The sequence below is a fragment of the Rhinolophus ferrumequinum genome, chromosome 19, assembly GCF_004115265.2.
Source record: "Rhinolophus ferrumequinum isolate MPI-CBG mRhiFer1 chromosome 19, mRhiFer1_v1.p, whole genome shotgun sequence".
Taxonomy (NCBI): Eukaryota; Metazoa; Chordata; class Mammalia; order Chiroptera; family Rhinolophidae; genus Rhinolophus; species Rhinolophus ferrumequinum.
In genome coordinates this window covers 3,412,378-3,434,214 of record NC_046302.1, presented here as the reverse complement: position 1 = coordinate 3,434,214, position 21,837 = coordinate 3,412,378, and the positions used below count along the sequence as shown (strand labels likewise).

The 21,837-nt window shown below is 39.2% G+C and overlaps 1 protein-coding gene across 10 annotated transcripts in view; it reads right to left on the bottom strand.

Moving 5' to 3' along the window:
* Positions 1 to 21,837, bottom strand: part of KLF15 (KLF transcription factor 15) — a 59,608-nt gene that overhangs the window by 15,178 nt on the left and 22,593 nt on the right. For 3 of the 10 annotated variants that reach the window (XM_033135705.1, XM_033135704.1, XM_033135706.1), the window contains exons 3-5: positions 14,245 to 14,338; positions 10,188 to 10,268; positions 5,978 to 6,068 (exon numbers count right to left, since the gene is read on the bottom strand). The exons of 3 other annotated variants lie outside the window; for them this stretch is intronic. In XM_033135705.1, the coding sequence (XP_032991596.1) occupies positions 5,978 to 6,068; positions 10,188 to 10,268; positions 14,245 to 14,338 (266 nt within the window). Of the gene's footprint in view, positions 1 to 5,977; positions 6,069 to 10,187; positions 10,269 to 14,244; positions 14,339 to 21,837 lie in introns of those variants that run through there. 4 more of the 10 variants (XM_033135707.1, XM_033135709.1, XM_033135708.1 and 1 more) reach the window with 3 other exon arrangements.

Genomic DNA, 21,837 nt, shown 5'->3' with positions numbered 1-21,837 from the left:
CGAAGACAGAAATCTGGAAATGACACAGATGGAAGAGAGAGACTTGAGGGTTAAAAGAAATGAAAGAACTCTACAAGAACTTTATGACTCCATCAGAAAGAGCAATATAAGAATAATGGACATACGAGAAGGAGAGAAAGGGAGAATGAAACAGAGAGTATATTCAAACTAATAGTCAATGAGAACTTCCCAAACTTGTGGAAAGAACTGGATCCTCAAATCGAAGAAGCAAATAGAACACTTAATTACCTTAATCCCAACAGGCCTTTTCCAAGGCGCATTGTATTGAAACTATCGAAAATTAATGACAAAGAAAGAATCCTCAAGGCAGCCAGGGAAAAGAAGACGGTAACCTACAAAGGAAAGTCCATTAAATTCTCATCAGTTTTCAGCAGAAACTCTACAAGCCAGGAGAGAGTGGAATCAAATATTCAAACTATTGAAGAGAGAAATTATGAGCCAAGAATAATCTATCCAGCAAAGATATCCTTTAGATATGAAGGAGGAACATTCTGTATGTATGTTCCAGACATACAGAAGCTGAGGGAATTTTCTAGCACATGACCTGCGTTACAGGAAATACTGAAGGAGATTATTCAATCTGAAACAAAAAATCAAAAGAATACAAAACAATGAGCAGTATTATGAGCAGACAGACAGATGCAGGAAATGCCAATCCCTACGCAAAATATGGCACTATACACTTAAACATAACATAAAGGTAAAGAAGAAAAAAAACTTAAAAAAAGGAAAAAGAGAAGAAAAAGACAATTTGCTATGCAACTCAGAAATCAACTCACAGCATAAGTGGGAACAACTTGTGACAACAAAAACATAAGAGGAGAAAACAATCTGCAAAAAGGAGTGGAGATAATTGGCATGCTGAAAAAAAGGACTACGGTATGTACGAAATTTTCTTTTACATAAACTTAATGGTAACCACTCAAAAAAATCCGGAGAATAGAGATATATAACATACAAAAAGAAGAAACGGGAAAAATCATAGACTAACACCACACTAAAATAACAGACAGCAACAAAATGACAAAGAAACAATGGAGACACTGAGCCACCAGAAAACAAAAAATAGAATAGGAAATCCTCAGATATCAATAATAACCCTAAATATAAATGGACTGAACTCACCAATAAAAAGGCACAGAGTAGCAGATTGGATCAAAAAACAAAACCCAACATGTGCTGCCTCAAAGAGATGCATTTATAAGGACAAATATAGACTCAAAGTGAAAGGGTGGAAATTGATACTCCAAGAAAATGGTATCCAGAGAAAATCAGCTGCAGCCATACTTAAATCAGATGAAACAGACTTCAGGATAAAAAAGATAACATGACACAAAGATGGAAATTTCATAAAGATAAGGGGACAATACATCAAGAAGAGATAACACACATCAATATATATGCTTCCAATCAGGGAGCACCAAAATATACAAAGCAACTCTCTAACAGAACTAAAGGGAGAAATTGATCAAAACACAATTATACTAGGGGGCCTAAATACATCATTGACAGCTATGGGTAGATAATCCAAACAGAAAAATAAGTAAGGAAATATCAGTCCTAAATGACACATTAGACCAAATGGATATAATTGACATTTATAGAGCACTCCATCCTAGAACATCAGACTATACATTCTTTTCTACTGTGCATGGAACATTCTCAAGGATAGACCACATGTTGGGACATAAAACTAGCCTCAGCAAGTTTAAGAAGACTGAAATCATGCCACGTATATTCTCTGATCACAAGGCTTTGAAATTGGATATCAACTGCAAAAAGAAAGCAGGAAAAACCACAAATATGTGGAGATTAAACAACATGCTATTAAAGAACGGCTGGGTCAAAGAAGAAACAAATGGAGAGATCAAAAGATACACAGAAACAAATGAGAGTAAAATACATCTTATCAAAATTATTGGGATGCAGTGAAAGCAGTAATAAGAGGGAAATTAACAAATTAAATTGTCACTTTTTTTTTGCAGATGACGTGATTCTTTATACAGAAAACCCTGACTCCACCAAAAAGTTATTAGATACAATAAACAAATACAGTAAATTTGCTGGCTGCAAAATCAATGTACAAAATCCATTGCATTCCTATATACTACCAATGAAATTTCAGAAAAAGAAATTAAAAAAAAAAAACAAAAACAATTCCTTTTGCAATTGCAACAAAAAGAATAAAATACCTAGGACTAAACTTAACAAAGGATGTGAAGAGGCTATACACTGAAAACTATAAGACATTTTTAAAAGAAAGTGAGGAAGACACAAAGGAATGGAAAAACATTCCATGTCATTCCATGTTCATGGATTGGAAGAATCAACATTGTTAAAATGGCCATATTACCCAAGCAATATACAGATTTAATGCAATCCCCATGGCATTTTTTTAAAGAAATAGAACAAAAAAATCATCAGATTTGTATGGAATCAAAAAAGACCTCAAATAGCCAAAGAAATCCTAAGAAAAATGAATAAGGCTGGAGGTGTCACACCCCCTGACTTCAGCTTGTACTACAGAGTGATAATAATCAAAACAGCATGGTATTTGCAGGAAAACAGACATACAGATCAATGGAATAGAACTGAAAACCCAGAATTAAATCCACATTAAATATGGACAGATAAATTTTGACAAAGAAGCCAAAAGCATACAATGGAGAAAAGACATCCTCTTCAATAAATGGTGCTGTGAGAATAGGAAAGCCACGTGCAAAAGAATGAAACTAGACTGCTATCTGTCACCATGTACCAAAATTAACTCAAAATGGATCAAACACCTAAACATAAGACCTGAAACAATAAACTGCATAGAAGAAAACATAGGTACTAAACTTATGGACCTTGGGTTCAAAGAGGATTTTATGAATTTGACCTCAAAAGCAAAGGAAGTAAAAGCTAAAATAAATGAATGGAACTATTGCAAACTAAAAAGCTTCTGATCAGCAAAAGAAACCATCGACAAAACAAAGAGGCAACCAACCAAATGGGACAACGCCTCTGATAAGGGGCTAATATGCAAAATATATAAGGAACTCATACAACTCAACAACAAAAAGACAAAAAATCCAATTAAAAAATGGGCAGAGGACATGAACAAACACTTCTCCCAAGTAGACATACAAATGACCGACAGATATATGAAAAAATGCTCAACTTTACTTGCTATTAGGGAAAGAAAATCAAAACCTCTATGAGATATCACCTCACCCCAGTCAGAATGGCTATCATCAACACGACAAATAGTAACAAGTGTTGGGGTGGGAATGCAGACTGGTGCAGCCGTTATGGAAGGGAGTGTGGAGGTTCCTCAAAAAATTACAAATAGAATTACCATGTGACCCAGCAATCCCTCTCCTGGGTATCTACCAAAAAAATCTGAAAACAACTACCTGTAAAGGTATATGCACTACGATGTTCATGACAGCATTATTTACAGTGCACAAGATTTGCTGTCCTTCAAAAGATGATTAGGTAAAGAAGATGTGGTATATATACACAAAGGAATACTACTCTGCCATAAGAAGAGATGAAATACTGCCATTTGCAACAACATGGATGGATCTTGAGATTATTATGCTAAGTGAAATAAGTCAGACAGAAAAAGTAGAAAACCACATGACTTCACTCATATGTGGGATATAAAGCTAAAAGCAACAAAGTAACAAAACAAACAAATAAAGAGACAAAAACTCATAGACACAGACAACAGTTTAGTGGTTATCAGAGCGTAAGGGGGTGGGGGCGATGGTACTAGAGGGTAAATGGGGTGCTTCTCAGAGCAGGGGGCACACCTGAGGTGGAACTGAAGGTAGAGTCAGACTTCACCTGAGACAGAGGGTGAGGAGGTCACAGCAGACCAGGAAGACAGCATCAGAAGAAGCATGGAGAGGGATGGAGAGACGATGTGGGCAAAGTGGCTAAAAGTGAATAGAGGCAGAGGTGGGGAACCTAACCAGGTTGGGATGGGCACACTGTAGAATAAGATTAAGCTTGCTACTAAATTGTTGGGATTTTATCCAAGGATTCAAATCCCCATAGGGGTTAAGGAGGTAACATAAATGAGTGGAACGTGAGGATTCTGACAAGCTGGAGTTCACACGACACCTCCAGAGTACAGCGGGCCAGAGCTTATGGGCTATATAGTTGGTGGGTGCCCTTCAGGAACAGGGCTAAGAACTGCCTTTCTCATTTTTCAAAAGAAGCTGAATATGTAAGTTTTTACATGAAATCTGGTTTTTAAAAGGTGGTGCTGTTTTTTTTTTTTTAATCATGAAAGCCAAAGAAAATGTAATCATGAGGTGAAATTAGCAGCAAAGCTGTCATATGCTTTCCATGCACAAAGACACAAACATGAATGCACATGCACCCACGTGAGAGCCCATGAACACTCACGTGTATCTGTATGCATGAGGTCAGACAATTAAGTTCATGAACTCATACTAGAAAAAGTGCTGCATACCTCATTGCTGAATGTCACTAAGGTCACCTTCGAAGTACTCCCCTTGGGAAGCTATGCACCGATGCCAGAGCCTAGTTCACCCTTCAAAGCAATTTTGGAACTCTTTTTCTGTAATGGCCATCAGAGCTGTCATTGTATTATCCTCGATGTCCTGAATGTCATCCAAATATCTTCCTTTCCATATTTCCTTTATCTTTGGTTAAAGAAAGAAGTCATTGGGGGCCAGAACAGGTGAGTAGGGAGGGTGTTCCAATATGGTTATTTGTTTACTGGCTCAAAACTCCCTCACCGACAGTGCCGTGTGAGCTGGTGCATTGTTGTGATACAAGAGCCATGAATTGTTGGTGAAAAGTTCAGGTCGTCTAACTTTTTCATGCAGCCTTTTCAGCACTTCCAAATAGTAAACTTGGTTAACTGTTTGTCCAGCTGGTACAAATTCATAATGAATAATCCCTCTGATATCAAAAAAAAGTTAGCAACATCGTTGCAACAAGTTCATGAACTTAATTGTTAGACCTTGTAGGCACACTCAGTGCAGCCCTAGGTGCCCACACATAGATGAGCATGTATGCCTGTGCACACATGTTTGAGGTCATCTGGCTGCACACACACACACACATGCAGGCATGCATATGAACACCAATGCACATATGCCACACAAGTACTACACACACATAGGCACATACACACATTTGTGTGCAGCATTGCACTGGAACCCTACAGCAGATGCCTAGAGGGAAGTTCCCTAGACCTCCAAAGCCACCTAGTGGGTGCTGGACCCTTTCTCTCAAGCAATCTTGGGGAAATTCAGAGATGTCCTTTGGGGCCATTTTCCTTGGTCTTTCCCATCTCTGCTGGAAGTGGAGTTTGGAGGAGAGTATCTGATGAAATCTGGGATATGACTTCAGACCCTCCACAGGTGAGCCTGTGAACTTGGTTGGGGATGGGTGGCACCTGGCCCCTTCTGCTCACACAGATCTCTGGTGTACACTGGAAGGACTGCAATCCCTTCATTTGACTCTCAGCCCTATAACGAAGGCCAGGGGGTATTATCAGTATCCCGTTGGGCAAGTGAGTAAACTAGAACTCAGGGAGGGATTTGTCCCACTCATGAGACAGCCAGAAAGAGTGGGAGCTGTGGCAAAGCCTCAGTCTGTGTCTTTACAGAACTCTGAACATCAGACACCCAGGTGAGAACCAAGTCCTTCAATGTCCATTGGGGAGGTCCACAGAGGAATAATCTCCATTTGACTCCCTAAGAAACTAAAGTTTGTATCAGCAAGGGTCCTTGTCAACCCGTGCCCTCAATTGACAGATGAAGAAACTGAGATTTTTGAGGAGAGGGACACACTTGAGAAACCACATCTAGGGGTATCCTGGCCTCCTGCTCTGACCAGAGCTCAGCCCAGCATACACAGAGATCTAGAATGCATACAGAAGGTGTATAAAACATGCATGCATAATTCCAGAATGTTATCCAAGGAGTACCCAGGTAGTCCAGGGCTGCAGGTTGCTGGGGTCTGGAACCATCTCTGATCCCTCGGGTCTGGGTGGAGACAGAAGTCAATCTGCAGTCGCCCTGGGAAAGAGGAGGGGTGTCAGCCTGTCTGGATATCTCTGCCTTGCCATATACATACCTGCACCTGCCCCACTGGACTTTCTTCCTGCTGTTGGAGGCCCAGGCTTGATGTTCTCCCTGTGGGTGGCTGCAGCCCCGGTTTGCCTGCTGTTTGTTCCATGGCCTCCAGTGCACATATCTGGAGCACTTGTGCAAGATCATGTTTTAAAGTGCATTTTCTGGAGGTCAGATGATAACCAACCCATGTGCACCAAAAAGCAAATGTGGTATGGTGACAGCTCTGCCAGCTTCTCCCAGCACTTATCCAGGGGCTGCCTTTTTAAACTTCTGGGTTTTAATCCTTCCAATGATTCCATCCATAAATATAGTTGAAATGTGAAGTAATCTATGTCTGATCCCCTGTTAGAAAAGAGCAGGCTTCAGTTACCATCCCTTCTTCCCTTCTTCCATCTCTTCTACAAATCAGGTTTGGGACTTACATTTTTAAAAATTTCTTCTGTTGGTACCTGGATTAATTTCCTACTGCTGCTGTAACAAATTACAATGAACATGGTGGCTTAAAACAACACAAATTCACCTTTTTGCAGTTCTAGAGGCCAGAAGTCCTAAAATCATGGTGTCAGCAGGATGATGCTTCTTCCAGAGGCTCTAGGACAGAATCCCTTGCCTTTTTCAGCTTTCAGAGGCCATCTGCAGTACTTGGATCATGGTCCTTCCTCCATCTTTACAGCAAACAGGGTAGCATCTTCTAGTCTTGCCATCAGATCTCTGCCTCCATTGTCACACCTCCATCTGACCCTCTTATAAGGAACCTTGTGATGACATCAGACCCACCAGATATTCTAGGATCATCTCCCTAGGTCAAGATTCTTAACTTAAGTACTTCCAGTCAAAATGGTAGAGTAGGTAAACATTGTGCTTGCCTCCTCCCACAACCATATCAAAATTACAACAAATTACAGGACAACCACACTTGAGAACCACCTGAAGACGAGCTGAACAGAACTCCTATAATAAAAGATATAAAAAAGAAGTCACATTGAGATTGGAAAGAGGAGCAGAGATGTAAAACGAGCTGATCCCACCCCCACATATGGCAATTAAGAATTGGGAGGGATATCTTGGTTGTGGATGTCCCCACTGAGGAGGAAGGGGTTCCAGGCCCATACCAGACTACCCAGCCCAGAACACCAGTTCCAGGAAGAGGAATCACCAAAACAGCTGGCAGTGAAAGTCAGTGTGGACACTGTCCAGGTAAGATGGAGGGCCGGTATAGTCATGGGTGCCCTCTTAAAGGGCTGGAGCACAGACTCACTTACTCACAAACACTTGTCCTGAGCTCCAGCGAAGGGACAGCAGCTTGGAAAGTGCCAGAGACATATGGGAAGGAACTGAATTGTCTAGCTTCAGGGCAAGACTGGAGGGTCAGCTCCCTCTAGGACAGAAGTGCCATTGTTCCTTTGTTGAGCCCTCCCCAACTCCTAGCCTGCAGGCGCAGGCAGGCGCCAAATCTGAGTCTCCATCAACCTGGCTGACACCACTGTTGCCCCACCCTGGTAATTCCCTGAGATCCCACCATACCTAACTCACACACCAACCCCAACCTCTTTTAGCACTGTTCCTCACAAGCCACAGTCCTCAGCCTGCTGTAGACTTTCCTAAAATCAAAGGCCCCCAAACCTCAAACCAGCAGTAGCTGGCCTTGGCCTACGCTGTACCTCTTGCTAAACAGCCCCAAACCTGTCACTAGTGGCAGCTGGCCTTGGTTCACAGCATAACCTCTCCCAGATGCCTCCAAGCCCAGCACAGGTAACTACCAACTGCGAATAACTTTGTAGGTGTCCTTAGCCAAACACAGACAGCAGCTAAACTTGACCTGCACCAAAGCTCCTTCTCTGAGGCCCCAGAACCAACACACCTGGAGGCTGGCTCCAGATCATGCCAAAGCACCATCCCATGAGCATCACAAATGACATACCCAGAGGGTGGACTCAGCAGGCACCAGAGCCCTGCTAAAGCAAATCCTACTCTGTGGGGTCAGCCCCTGCACAACAGTTTGTTTACCCTACTCATAGCCAGTCCTCACAGCCAGTCAGTCTGAGGGTCAGTCTCACCCACTGACATACCAACAGCAATCAAGGCTCAACTACAACAGAAGGGTACACACAACCCACACAAGGGACATACCTGGAGCACCGAGCTCAGGTGACCAGGCAGACTTGCCACTGGGCCCCACAGGACACCTACTACATAAGGCCACTCTGCCAAGACTGGGACATGTAGCAGACTTACTAATACATAGAAACAAACACGGGAAGTAGCTAAAATGAGGAAGTAAAGAAACATCTCCCTAATGAAAGAACAAGACAAAACTCCAGAAAAATAACTAAAACAAAAATAACTAAAACTCAGCAATGTACCAGATGCTGAGTTCAAAACATTGATTATGAGAATACACAATGAACTTACGGGAAGAGTAGATGAACTCTTTGAGTACTCAGCAAAGAGGTAGGAAACATAAAAAAGGAGATACAAAACAAAACAAAAGAACCAGTCGGAAATGAAGAATGCAGTAGAGGGAATAAACAGCAGATTAGATGAAGAAGAGGATTGAATTAGTGATTTGCAAAATAAGGTAGCAGAAAACACCTAATCAGAACAGGAGAAAGAAAAAATAATTTTAAAAATATGAGGATAGTTTAAGGGGCCTCTGGGACAACATCTAGCATAACAACATTCACATCATAGGGGTACCAGAAGGAAACGAGAGAGAAAGCAAGGAATTAAAAACATATTTGAAGAAATAATGACTGAAAAGTTCCCTAACCTAGAGAAGGAGATCCATAAACAAGACCAGGAAGTACAGAGTCCCAACAAGATAAACCCAAAGAGGCCCACACCAAGACACATCATAATTAAAATATCCAAGGTTGAAGACAGAGAATCTTAAAAGCAGCAAGAGAGAAGCAGTTTGGGAGCTCCCATAAGGCTGTTATCAATTTCTCAGCAGAAACTTTGCAGTCCAGAAGGGTTTAGCACAAAATATTCAAAGTGATGAAAAGCAAGGACCTAAAACCAAGATAACTCTACCCAGCAAGTCTATCATTTAGCATCTAAGGACAGATTAAGAGCTTCACAGATAAGAAAAAGCTAAAGGGGTTCATCACCACCTAACCAGTATCTCAAGGGATACACAGGGACTTCTTTAAGAAAAATAATTTAAATATGAATAAGAAAGTATCACAAAGACAATAATTCTCACTGACAAAGGCAAACACATAGTAAAAACAGTGGATCAACCTATACTAAAGCTATTATAAAAGTTAAAAGACAAAAGTAGAAAGATTATGTGTAATTACACCAGTAAATTAAGGGATACACACACACACACACACACACACACACACACACACACAAGAATTAAAAAATAATGACAAAAACATAAACATGGAAGGGGTTAGTAAAAATGGTTGTAATTTTAAAATGCGTTCAAACTTCAGTGACCATCAACTTAAAATAGACTGCTATAAAAATAGCTTGGTATATATGAAGCAGATGATAATCACAAAACAAAAATCTACAAGAGATAGACAGGAAATAAAGAGAAAGGAATCCAAATACAACACTACAGACAGTCATTAACAAACAAGAGAAGAGAGCATGAGAAAAAGAAAGCAACAAAAGGGTATTATGTTAAGTGAAATACGAGAAAACCAAATACCATACGAGTTCACTTATATGTAGATTCCACATACAAGTGAAATCAAAAGAACAAAATAAACAAACAAAGAAAACAGAAACAGATTCATAGTTACAGCGAACAAACTGATAGTTGCCAGATGGGAGGGGGATTAAGGGGTTAGGGGAAAAGGGCAAAGGGTTTAAGAAGAATAAATTGGTAGTTACAAAATAGTCATGGGGATGTAAGGTACAGCATAGGGAATATAGCCAATAATTTTTTAATAACTATATATAGTGTCAGGTGGGTGCAAGACTTATCAGGGGGATCACTTCATAAATTATATAAATGTCTGACCACTATACTGTACATTTGAAACTAATATAATATGGAATGTTCGCTGTAATTAAAAATATTTTTTAAAAGATTCTTAATCACACCTGCAAAGAGTCCTTTTTGCGGGAACATATTTCCAGGTTCTGGAGATTAGGATGTGGCATCTTTGGGGGGTTGTTATTCTGCTGACCAAAGTTTTAAAATGTGGTATTAGAACAGACAAAGGCAAATAAGTCATGAAGCAGAATAAAGATTCTAGAAAAGGGCCGAAGTATAGATGGGGATTTAATGTAAGATACTTTTCATACCTGGCAGTAGGACAACTGGTTATTCATATGACAAAGTAGGAAAGATAGAGATTTACCTCCTACCGTACACACAAAATTCATTCTAGATTAAAGAGCCAACCATACACACTTGATTATTAAAGTATAAGAAACAACAAAACAGAAGACATGATGGAAATGACAGATATGTTTCACATCAACTTTTAAAACTTTTTTTAAGAATAGACATAAATAAAGTTAGAAAGACAAGCATTAGGCATGAAGAGAAATGTATAAGATAATAAGTCAAATATACCTGGAATGAATAGAATTGCTACATAAATTAGTGAGTAAAAGATAAAAATTCCAGTAGAAAAATGGGCAATGGATATAAACTGATATAAATAATGGGTTTGTAGGGTCAAAGAGCAGGCACATTTTAAATTTTGATAAATTCTTCCACATTATCCCCCGAAAAACCACCGTGCTGCTATCAACAGTGATGACAGCAGCCATTTCCCCACATTGGATGTGATCCATCTTTTACATTTTTTCAATTTAGCCAGCATAAATAGAATCCATGGTTATTTTAATTTTCCTGAATATTTATAAGATCAAACATCCTCTCGTGTACTTATTTGTCAATTGCATTTATTTTTCTGTAAGTTACCCGTCATCAAAATGTCTTCCTTTTAGTATTGCCTTTCTCTTCAGTAAAGAAAGAAGTCATTGGGGGCCAGATCAAGTGAGTAAGGAGGGTGTTCCAATACAGTTACTTGTTTACTGGCTAAAAACTCCCTCACAGACAGTGCTTGTGTGAGCTGGTGCATTGTCGTGATATAAGAGCCATGAATTCTTGGTGAAAAGTTCAGGTCGTCTAGCTTTTTCACACAGCCTTTTCAGCACTTCCAAATAGTAAACTTGGTTAACTGTTCGGTTGGTACAAATTTGTAATGAATAATACCTCTGATATTAAAAAAGGTTAGCACCAGTGTTGCAAAAACTTTGTGATCTTAATTCTGGATCATTTTTAATCTTTGAGCTATTATGATCCAAGTTTTTTCCTCTGTCTGTCTTATGTTGCTTTTTGTATCGAGTATAACATTTACAAACTAGGACCAAGAGCAATAGTATTAAACCAGTAACACTGATTAAGAGCAGAAAAGATCCACTATTAGCCAAGTATGAGTCTAAGGAAAGCAAAAATCCTAACCAACCAAAGAACGCTTTATATGCATTATCATAATTTTTTTTAGTAAGCTAATACTATGTTTTCTTCCCTCGTCTACTGCTATTTCTACTTTATGATAAGTTTGGCCAGATGAATTAAGACTCTCTATTATTTCATGATATAGAAGTTCTCCTTTTTCTTCTGGCCAATTAGTTTCCATAGAAATAACTTCATGGGGAGGACTAAGTTCAACTTCCCAATACATTGGATTTTCAGTATCAATGTTAACATAGGTTTCATTAACCTTAGGAAAAGTTAATTTGCCTATGATTTCAATATTACACCATATTCCTATAGCATTTACTGTAAACCTGGTGTTATTACGATAGAAATCAGTTAGTATGACACAAAAATTTTCTAACCCCTCCCAACAAAAACGTCTCCATCTCATATACCATTTACTGTTGTTTGTTGGGGTGGATATGATAGGCCAGGATTGGGTGAACTGAGAATTCCATATAGATTGGAGACATAACCATTCACCTTTTTTATTTAATACGGCCTGTCTACTCACCAGCAATCAAGTGTCATTCATTAATCTGATTTCTGCTAGTTGTATTACTGGGAACTGTAACTTTAAGGTTTTATAGGGGCCAAGGCTATAAGAACACAATGGTGTAAATTACAATTACTACCGAAAAATTTCTACCAGGAGGACAGTAAGGGTTTCATAAATAAATTTTGTATACTTCAGCAGCCATTATAGAGGGATATATATATATATATATATATATATATATATATATATATATATCCACTTCAGCTTCTATCTGAATTAATATAGTTAGTAGTCTTTGTTGAGTTAGGGGGTAAGCATAATTGAGTTCTAATATTTATGCATAAAATTTCTTTCTCAATATTTATTTTCCACTAACCTCTACAACTTCACTTGTTCTTCTCAGTTGTCTCTTTTTCCTCATTCAGAAATAATCAGCTTATAGGACAAACTATTTCCTTTTAACTTCTCTCAAAAACACAACAGATCCCTTTTCTTCCTTCTACAATAACATTCCTTCTAAATTTCAAAACCATGAAGATAGTATTATTGATAATATAAAAGTTATCTAATATGACTTTAGCAATTATTAACAGTTGGGCTATATAAGTATAGGGTTTGAGAAAAGCCTAAAGAACAAGTATAACTATCATTATTACTAATATTATTAGCAGACAGGTAAAGACAATCAAACAAATGGTTATTTTAAGTTCAATATCAATTATGTAGGTGTTCTCGATGTCTTGGGATAGCTGTCTAATCCTGATGTCGGTGGCTTCTCATCCTCAAGGAGTCTCTGATATCCACTGATAGGTCCCTTCTGACAAGGTTAGAAAGTCTTTAATTGATGTCTTGTTCAATGGACAAAATTTCCTGGTTGTGAGTCGTGGTCTTTGAAGTCCTTGTCTCCCAAAAGCACATTGAAGTGAATCAGTTACTAATTTATTAATTTCTTTAAGATAAGTCCTTGATAATAAAGTAGAATGTCTCCTTTTAGTAAGGTTGGTTCATATATCACTTTGCATAGGGTGAACAATGACTAATGAGGAAAAAGCCTGTGTTCACCAAAAGGAGTATATTTCAGGTTGAGAAGCACTCACACAGAGAGCTTTTGGGCAAGGGAGATTAAAAGCTTCTGAAAATTTACATAGTTGAGTTTTAATTGTACCATTTGTATATTCCAATCCAGAGGACTGGGGTGATAAACATAATGAAAATGCTGTAAAATAGGCCAAATATTACAAATAGATTGAATTATTGGCCCAGTGAAATGAATCCCTCTGTCACTATGCAACTCACAGGGAATTCTCCAGTTGGGGATTATTATATTTTAAATAACTTACTTACCATTAAGGCTGTTGCTCTGCTGCAAGGGAATGTCTCAATCCAGTAAAACAACATACAAATCATGATGAACACATATTTCTATCCTGAGATGGTTGGCATTGAGATAAAATCCAATTACCATACCTCAAATGGACCTAAACGAAGTGGGAAATGTCCTTGGGACCCATGGAGTCTTTTTCCAGGGTTAGATTTTAGACAGATAGAACATCTCCTGTACACCTTATGAGCTACAGTAAGAGGCTTCTAATAATATTCTTTACTCCATGAATCCATCTTTCCAAGACCTCAATGCGTTAGCTCATGTACATGCTAAGCTATATCTGTTTGGATTTAAATAAAGTTTCCCCCTTTTTGTTGCTATATTTTCTTTTCTTCTACCGCAGCTGTCCATTGGAACTGTAAAAGAGAATCTTTTATTGATTTAATAGGGAGAAGAAACATTCTCAAGTCTGCATAATTTGGCTGTTCATTGTTGCTGGTCTAGCTGCAGAATCAGCTAAATTATTTTCTTTTGCTTCCATGGTGGTAGCCTTAGAATGTCCTGGAATTTTGATAATTGCCAATTGTTTAAGTTGCTGTATGACATATATTTTAAATTCTGCAACCTGTTTTCCATTCTTGTGGGCTGCGTGAGGAAATTAAGAAGCCTCACATTTCTATAACATTTTGAAGTTGTGAGCTACACCAAAGGTATAGCAAGTATCAGTATAAATATTGCCTATTTGATCTTTGGCTCATTTACAAGCTTCTGTTAGATCAATTAATTCAGCTTGTTGGGCAGATATTATTCAGGTAAATAAGAAACTTTAATTTATGTTTACCATGGAAGTTATTGCATATCCAACTTGGTAATGTCCCCGTTCATCTTTCAGATAAGAGTCCGCATTATCAATGAGGGTTTTCAGTAAATCATTCCTAGGAACAAGAAGGTGCTCAGTAAGCAAAACATAACTGTGGATGTCTTCATCCTGTAAAGAGGGCAATGAAGTTGCTGGGTTAAGACTGTTATTGACTTAAAGTAACATTCGGTGCAGAAAGCAAGAGTGCTTCATAAGAAGCCAGTCCACTGACAGAAGTGTTGAATGTGATGAGAGTTCAGCAGAGATTCAATAGAATGAGTAAAGATAGGAGTTCCTATAATTATCTCTTCTGTTTGTTTGCATAACATGACTGTGGCAGAGATGGCTGGCCTGCAGGGAGAGTGCCCTTTAACTACTGAGTTTAATTGTCTAGAGCTTCTTCAGGTTGTTTCCCTTCAGGGTTCCATTGAGTTGGATCAGATTGATCTGATTTTAATAAGATATATAGAGTCTGGGCCTTAATGAAAAATTTGGAACCTAATTGAGATAGCATCTAGCCAGACCCAGGAATCCTTTAAGCTGTTTTTGTTTGTGTTCTTGGAAGAGGAAAGGGTATTATTCCCCTCAGTCTTTCAGGGTTAATTAGTAGCCTATCTTTAGATACGAGATAACCACGGTGTTTTATGTGGTGTAAACAGAATCAAAGCTTGTGTTTTGAGATCCTATGTCTTTTATGACTAGCTATTGTAATAGGTAAGTTGTGTCCTCTTAGGAATCTACTGTGTTTCCCCCAAAATAAGACCTAGCCAAACAATCAGCTCTAATGCGTCTTTTGGAACAAATATTAATATAAGACCCGGTCTTATTTTACTCTAATATAAGACCCGGTCTTTAATATAATAATATAATATAATATAATATAACATAATAAATATAATATAATATAATATAATATAATATAATATAATATAATATAATATAATACAATATAATATAATACCGGGTCTTATTTTACTATAAGACCGAGTCTTATATAAGACTGGGCTTATATTAATTTTTGCTCCAAAATACGCATTAGAGCTGATTGTCCGGCTAGGTCTTATTTTCGGGGAAACACAGTATTATGTCCTAGAACACAAGAGTAAATCATCCACATATTGGCTTAGAGTAGAATTTCTGGGAAGTTCAACATCATTCACATCAGCTTTTAGCATCTGAGAGAAATAGGTGGGACTCTCTGTATACCCCTGGGACATGCATTACTGCCCAAGCAAACTCTGATCTTCCCAGGTGGAAAAGCAAAGAAGTATTTCCTTTTTAATGTCGGTTTATTTTGTTTGTTTGTTTGTTTTTTCCACAGGAATGCTGAAAAAGCACTCCATAAATCTATCACTGAAAAATATTGGCAATACACACAGGAATAGCTGATAATACGGTATGTGGATTTGGGACCACATGATACCTATTTATAGCTCTGAGATCCTGTGCAAATCTCCATCCTTTCCCACTGGGTTTCTTTACTGGAAGGATTGGAGAATTACAGGTGCTCATACATGGAATTATAAGCCCCCTTTTAAAGGTAATCTTGTATACTGAGCTAATTCCAGCTAGTGCCTCAGGCCTCAAAGGATATTGGCAAATATTAGGTAGAGGCAAAATATTATCAATAGTTATTTTAATAAAAGGGGCTGACTTAATCTCGCCAATTTCCGTACTGGGAAAAGCCTAAAGTTGTATTGGAACATCCTGCAACATTCAGTGGGTCTCAAGACGAGTTTCCTCTCATGTAGTTTATTTTAAAACCATTATTTTCTCAATTTGATTCATTTATTCTAAATACATTTCACCCAGTATGAGCATTATTGGTTAGAAAGTCTCACACTATCAGGTGACTTGGGGCAGATCTGAGTGGTAAAAATAGATGTCTCCCCTTAACATTTCCTAGCTGGAGAGAAATAGGTTCTGACTTAAACAGACATTGGTTGATTAGATGTCCCTACCATTTGTACAGAAGCTTTACTCCAAAGGAGAGGGCAACTTAGTCGGGTGGTGTTAACAGATGAAGGTGCCCCAGTGTCAGTGAGAAGGGGAAATGCCCTCATAGTCCTTGAAGCAGTCCTATGCTTGCTTCTGTTGATTTTCTTTTTCTAAATCCAATTTTAGTTTTCTACAACCCTTAAAGTGACACGACTTTTTACAATAAAAGCAGATTCCTCTACAGGAGTTTCCCTAGCAAACCTTTAATAATTCTGTTGCTTTGCTCTCAGAAACCAGTGCGTTAATTGGAATAAATCAGAAAAGTCAGGATTATATGTTCTAACGGTTAATTCAAATTCCTTTGCAAACTCATCAGGGTCCTAGAGAGGTTAGGGGGAATCTGTAGGGGGTTCCTTAGTCCTGTTTGTATACACTTGCTTATTCCCCTCCACCTGGAACCAGCTTTTCTCTAAAGGAAGCTGCATTAGAGGTGGAGAAGAGAGAGTGGCAGAGGAAAGGAGAATAAGTCCAGACAAAAAAGTAAAGCGTACAGTGGGGCAGTTGGAGAAGAGGGAAGAGTGGAGTGTTGGCATTGAGCAGCTTCAGAAACTTCTTTAGTTCAGAGACAGTCTCTAAATTTTCTTACTAGCTTCCTGGAGAGAAGAACGTCTCTCTGTACCATGTCAGAGGCTTCTATTTGCCAATTGAGATAAGCCTCCCATTTCATTCAGTTTGATTTTTAGGCCGACTTTTTCTAATGGTGCACACAAAACATTTAGATGTCAAAAGAGCTCCATTTTGGCCATCTAAAGCTGATATCACTTCTAGTTAAATCTTTCCATGTATGTAAGTACTTGCAAGTAAAGGCTCCCCAGGAGCTGTACATCTGCAGGAGTGTTAATGGGACTGGGGGCCGGGAGCTTGTCAGCCTTTGAGGCACGATTTCCCATGTTAATTTTTAGTTTTCTTTTGAGATCTGCAGAGTCTGAACAAATACCTAGTGATACTGTGTAGTGGGCTGAAGTGTGCTGCTTATGGGCTGAGCTCCAAGGGGCTGTAACCTCCAGAGTTGCTCCAACCCTCTTATGTGCCTCAGTTTCTGTCCCCAGCTGTCTAGTACAACCGTGAGGACTCGGAGCGCTAGGTAACCAGCCTTTATGTGCGCGTCCCCAGACGAGTCAAACATTTAATTACAGTTGTGTTGGAAATCCCTATGGGACCACTGCACGTTTTGAGGAGTACCCTCAAACACCTCCATATATAGTTTTAGTCACCTAAGAATACCCAAAATTTGAGCTGGAGGGAGTAAACGCCCCTTATCTTCAGAGTTGAACAAGTTCTGACTCTCATTAATCCAGCAAAGTTTTTTTCAGACTCACAGTAAACAATTCCAATTGAAAAGCCGATATTAAAACCTGCCACCCATTTTTTTCTCCTGTCCCTGAGTTATCTTAACTCTTGTCCTTAACCTGGTTTATCTCAACCCTTAACACTTAATGCCACCTCAAGGATTTTTTTTTTAAAAAAAAAAACAGCTCAAATAAAGTCAGGATCTTCTGCCTTAAAACGGGGAGGTCCGGAATTCTAAGAAAAACTCACCCAAGTTCACCTGATGCAAAGCAGGGAGCAGGTGGAGCTCAATGAGCCCCTGCTGGTACCTAGCACCAAATCAGGGTCTGCAGAGTGTCCCTGGGTGGGCTTCTTTGGAATCCTGCTGACTACACCAAGTAACGTCAGTGGAAAAACATCCAGCCTAAGAGAAAGCTTATAAGAGTTTATTTGAGCCAAACTGACGACAATTGCCGGGAAGCAAAATCTCCAAGAATTGAGAAAATGCTCTGCAAAATGGGGGTTTGCAGCTTATTTTATACGTAGAATCAAAGGAGGAAGGTTACATGAAATTCACTGGTGGTAGATTAAGGGGGTGGAAGAAAGCAAAGCAAGGAAATCTCTGGGATTGGATAAAAGTAAATGGAAAAGACAGGTACTTCTACATAAGCGGGTACAGGGTAGTTAATAGTTCACTTTTTACAGCACCTAAAGATGGTAATCAGAGGACAAGAATAAGAATGTGGGATTCTGTAATTTCCTGCTCTGGTCCAGAAAAAGGGATTACTGCCATTCTAAGGGCATGTTATCCTAGGTGCAAAAAGATGATAGGCAGGCTCACTTAAGGTAAAGATTGACCTTTATCAAGGAAGCTACAGGCTAAAGATGTGAGTTCCCACCATGGCCCACCTTAGTTAGGAATACTTTTGTTCATGTCATCCTATGTGGTTATTTTCAGTTTCCTGAGCTTATCAGGTTTAACTTGTGGCCCCTTTTCCATCCATACTTAGTAAATATTATAATTATATTATTTTATTATTTCAACAAAAACCATTGGGGCTATGGGACCCCGCAAACCTTCAGTAAAAGTGGCACAGATGCCCTGTTTCCCCGAAAATAAGACCTGGCCGGACCATCAGCTCTAATGCATCTTTTGGAGCAAAAATTAATATAAGACCGGGTCTTATGTTGTATCATATAAGACCCGGTCTTATATTATATAATACCTGGTCTTATAGTAAAATAAGACCGGGTCTTATATTAATTTTTGCTCCAAAAGACACATTAGAGCTGATGGTCTGGCTAGGTCTTATTTTCGGGGAATCACGGTGGTTCTTGCCAGAGTGGCTGGGCTCACAGGACAAGTGGAGAGGTCAAGTGTGAGAACTAGGTGCTATGGGAGAAAACAGAGCCTGCTGAGGTGAGGTGCTGAGAGGCATCCTTGCTACCTGGAAAACACGTCCAATGATATGAGCCTGGGATGCCAGTAGCCCTCAGCCCAGGGAGGGGCATGAATTTCTAGTTGTGCACCCAGATTTCTAGTAAGGTCCACCAGCTCAGGACGGTTGGGAGTGGGGGAGAGAAGGAATCCCACCACTCACCATGTCACCACCCACAAGTCCTCCCTCAACCTTGACACATATAGAGGGGCCCAGAACTCCTCTGCATGGTGCATTCATGGGTCCTGGGTATCCTCTGAGGGGGAAGTTATCTACCTACTTGCCCTGCCAGTAGCCCCATGCCAGTGTGAGTGTCCACTTTTTGTCCAGGGTTGCAGCAGGATGAGGAGCACCCACCACCACTTTGTGGTAGGACGAAACATTTGGCCTCATGACTCTTTCCAGCTGAGCCCTCTGGGGACAGCTGTACAACCAGTTGCCAATTTACCCCATAGAAATGAGGTATCCAGCCTCATTTCTTCATTTTGTGCACAAGACAGAGACTTCTCATGGAAGAGGGAAATATAAAATCAGATATCAAAAACTGTGACTGGTCAAAATTGCTCTTTTAAAGGGCAAAGCCTTCTCTGGGAAAGGGGCAGGTCCTAGGAGAGGAGCTTCAAGCTTCTGCACAACTTCTTGTCTATTTGCACAACCTGGGGTTTTAGAGCCTGACTGGTATTATGTTATTACTTGCACATGGCAAACCTTTCTTCTCCTTGGGTAACAATGTTTGGCATTTGCATTTACATTTTTAAACCCATTTGCCATTCTTTAGACTCATGCCTACATAAATGTATTTTCACTCTTATAGTGATATATTTCCAGTTCTGACTGCCCTGCCCCTGAGTTGGCCCTTCATTCTTCTCATCTCTCATTCAGGTGGCTCGCGTCTCTGCTGTAATCTTTTGAGGAGAGCTTTGGCCATGCCTCTCCTCGCCAGTACCAGCACCATCTTGTCCTGAGACTGCACTTGTTTTTTTCTTTTTCTTTTTTAAAATATTTTTTTTAATTTTTCAATTACAGTTGACATACAATATTATATTAGTTTCAGGTGTACAACATAGTGATTAGGCATTTATATTACTTACAAGGTGATCACCCTGATAAATCTAGTGCCCATCTGACACCATACATAGTTATAATATTATTGACTACATTCCTTATGCTATATTTTACATCCCCATGACTATTTTGTAATTACCAATTTGTACTTCTTAATCCTTCTTCACCATCTCCACAACCCCACCCCATCAGGCAACCCTCAAAATGTTCTCTCTGAGTTTGTTCCTGTTTTTGTTTGTTCATGTGTTTTGTTCTTTAGATTCCACATATAAGTGAAATCACATTGCATCCATCTTCCTCTATCTGATATACTCCACTCAGCACAATATCCTCCACATCCATCCATGCCACCACAGGTGGCAAGAACCCATTCCCTTCCATGGCCAAGCAATATTCCATTGTATATATGTACCACCTCCTCTTTATCCATTCATCCATTAATAGACACCCAGACTGCCTCCACATCTTGGCCATTGTAAACAATGCTGTAATGAACAAATTGATGCACACATCCCCTCAAAGTAGGATTTTGGGTTTCTTCAGATAAATAACCAAAATTGGAATTATTGGGTCCTTCTTTGTCTCTTGTTTTCCATTGTTTACTTTTACTTTATTTACTTTTATTTATTATTTATTTTAAGGTAATCATAAAAAGATTACAGCAGAGACATGAGTCACCTGAATGAGAGATGAGAAAAATGAAGCGCCAGCTCAAGAGATTTTGATTTAAACTCTATTTTGTGCAAGTGTTACTACCCCAGTTTTTATCTTTTGCTTCCATTTTCATGAAATATCTGTATCCATCCCTTTACTTTCAGGCTGTTTGTGTCTTTCAATTTGAAGTGAGTCTCTGGTAGGCAGCATACAAGGTCTGACAATTAGGTTCGCGAACTCATCCTAGAAAAGTGCTACATACCTCATTGCTGAATATCACTATGGTCATTTTCGAAGTACTCCCCTTGGGAAGCAAAGCACTGATGCCAGTGCCTAGTCCACCCTTCAAAGCAATTTTGGAACTCTTTCTCTGGAATGGCTTTCAGAGCTCTTGTCGTATTACACTTGATGTCCTGATGTCATCAAAATGTCTTCCTTTTAATATTTCCTTTATCTTTGGGTAAAGAAAGAAGTCATTGGGGGCTAGATCAGATAAGTAGGGAGAGTGTTACAATATAGTTATTTGTTTACTGACTAAAAACTCTGTCACAGACAGGGCTGTGTGAGTTTGTGCATTGTCGTGATGCAAGAGCCATGAATTGTTGGCAAAACGTTCAGGTCGTTTTCATCTAACTTTTTGACATAACCTTTTCAGCACTTCCAAATAGTAAACTTGGTAAACTCCTGGCTCAGTTGGTACAAATTCATAATGAATAATAATCCCCTTGATATCAAAACAAGTTAGCAACATCGTTTTGACTCTTGATTTGGACTGACGGAATGTTTTTGGTTGTGGAGAATTGGCTGACTGTCATTGTGCAGTTTGATGCTTTGTTTCAGGGTCGTATTGGTACACCCATGTTTCATCACCAGTGATAACATGGCCCAAAACATCATGTTGCCTCTCCAAATGGTCTTGGTGAACTTCGACTCTCCTTTGCTTTTGTTCATCGGTGAGTTCTTTTGGGACCATTTTTGCACACACCTTTCTCATGCCAAGATTTTTCTGTTAAGATTTTCCTAATGTTTCTCTATTGACATTTACTTAGTCTGCTATGCTTCTCACAGTCAGCCGAAGATTTTGACACACAATTTGATGCATTTTTGCAATGTTTTCTCCAGTTCTCCTAGTTACTGGCTGCGCTGACCT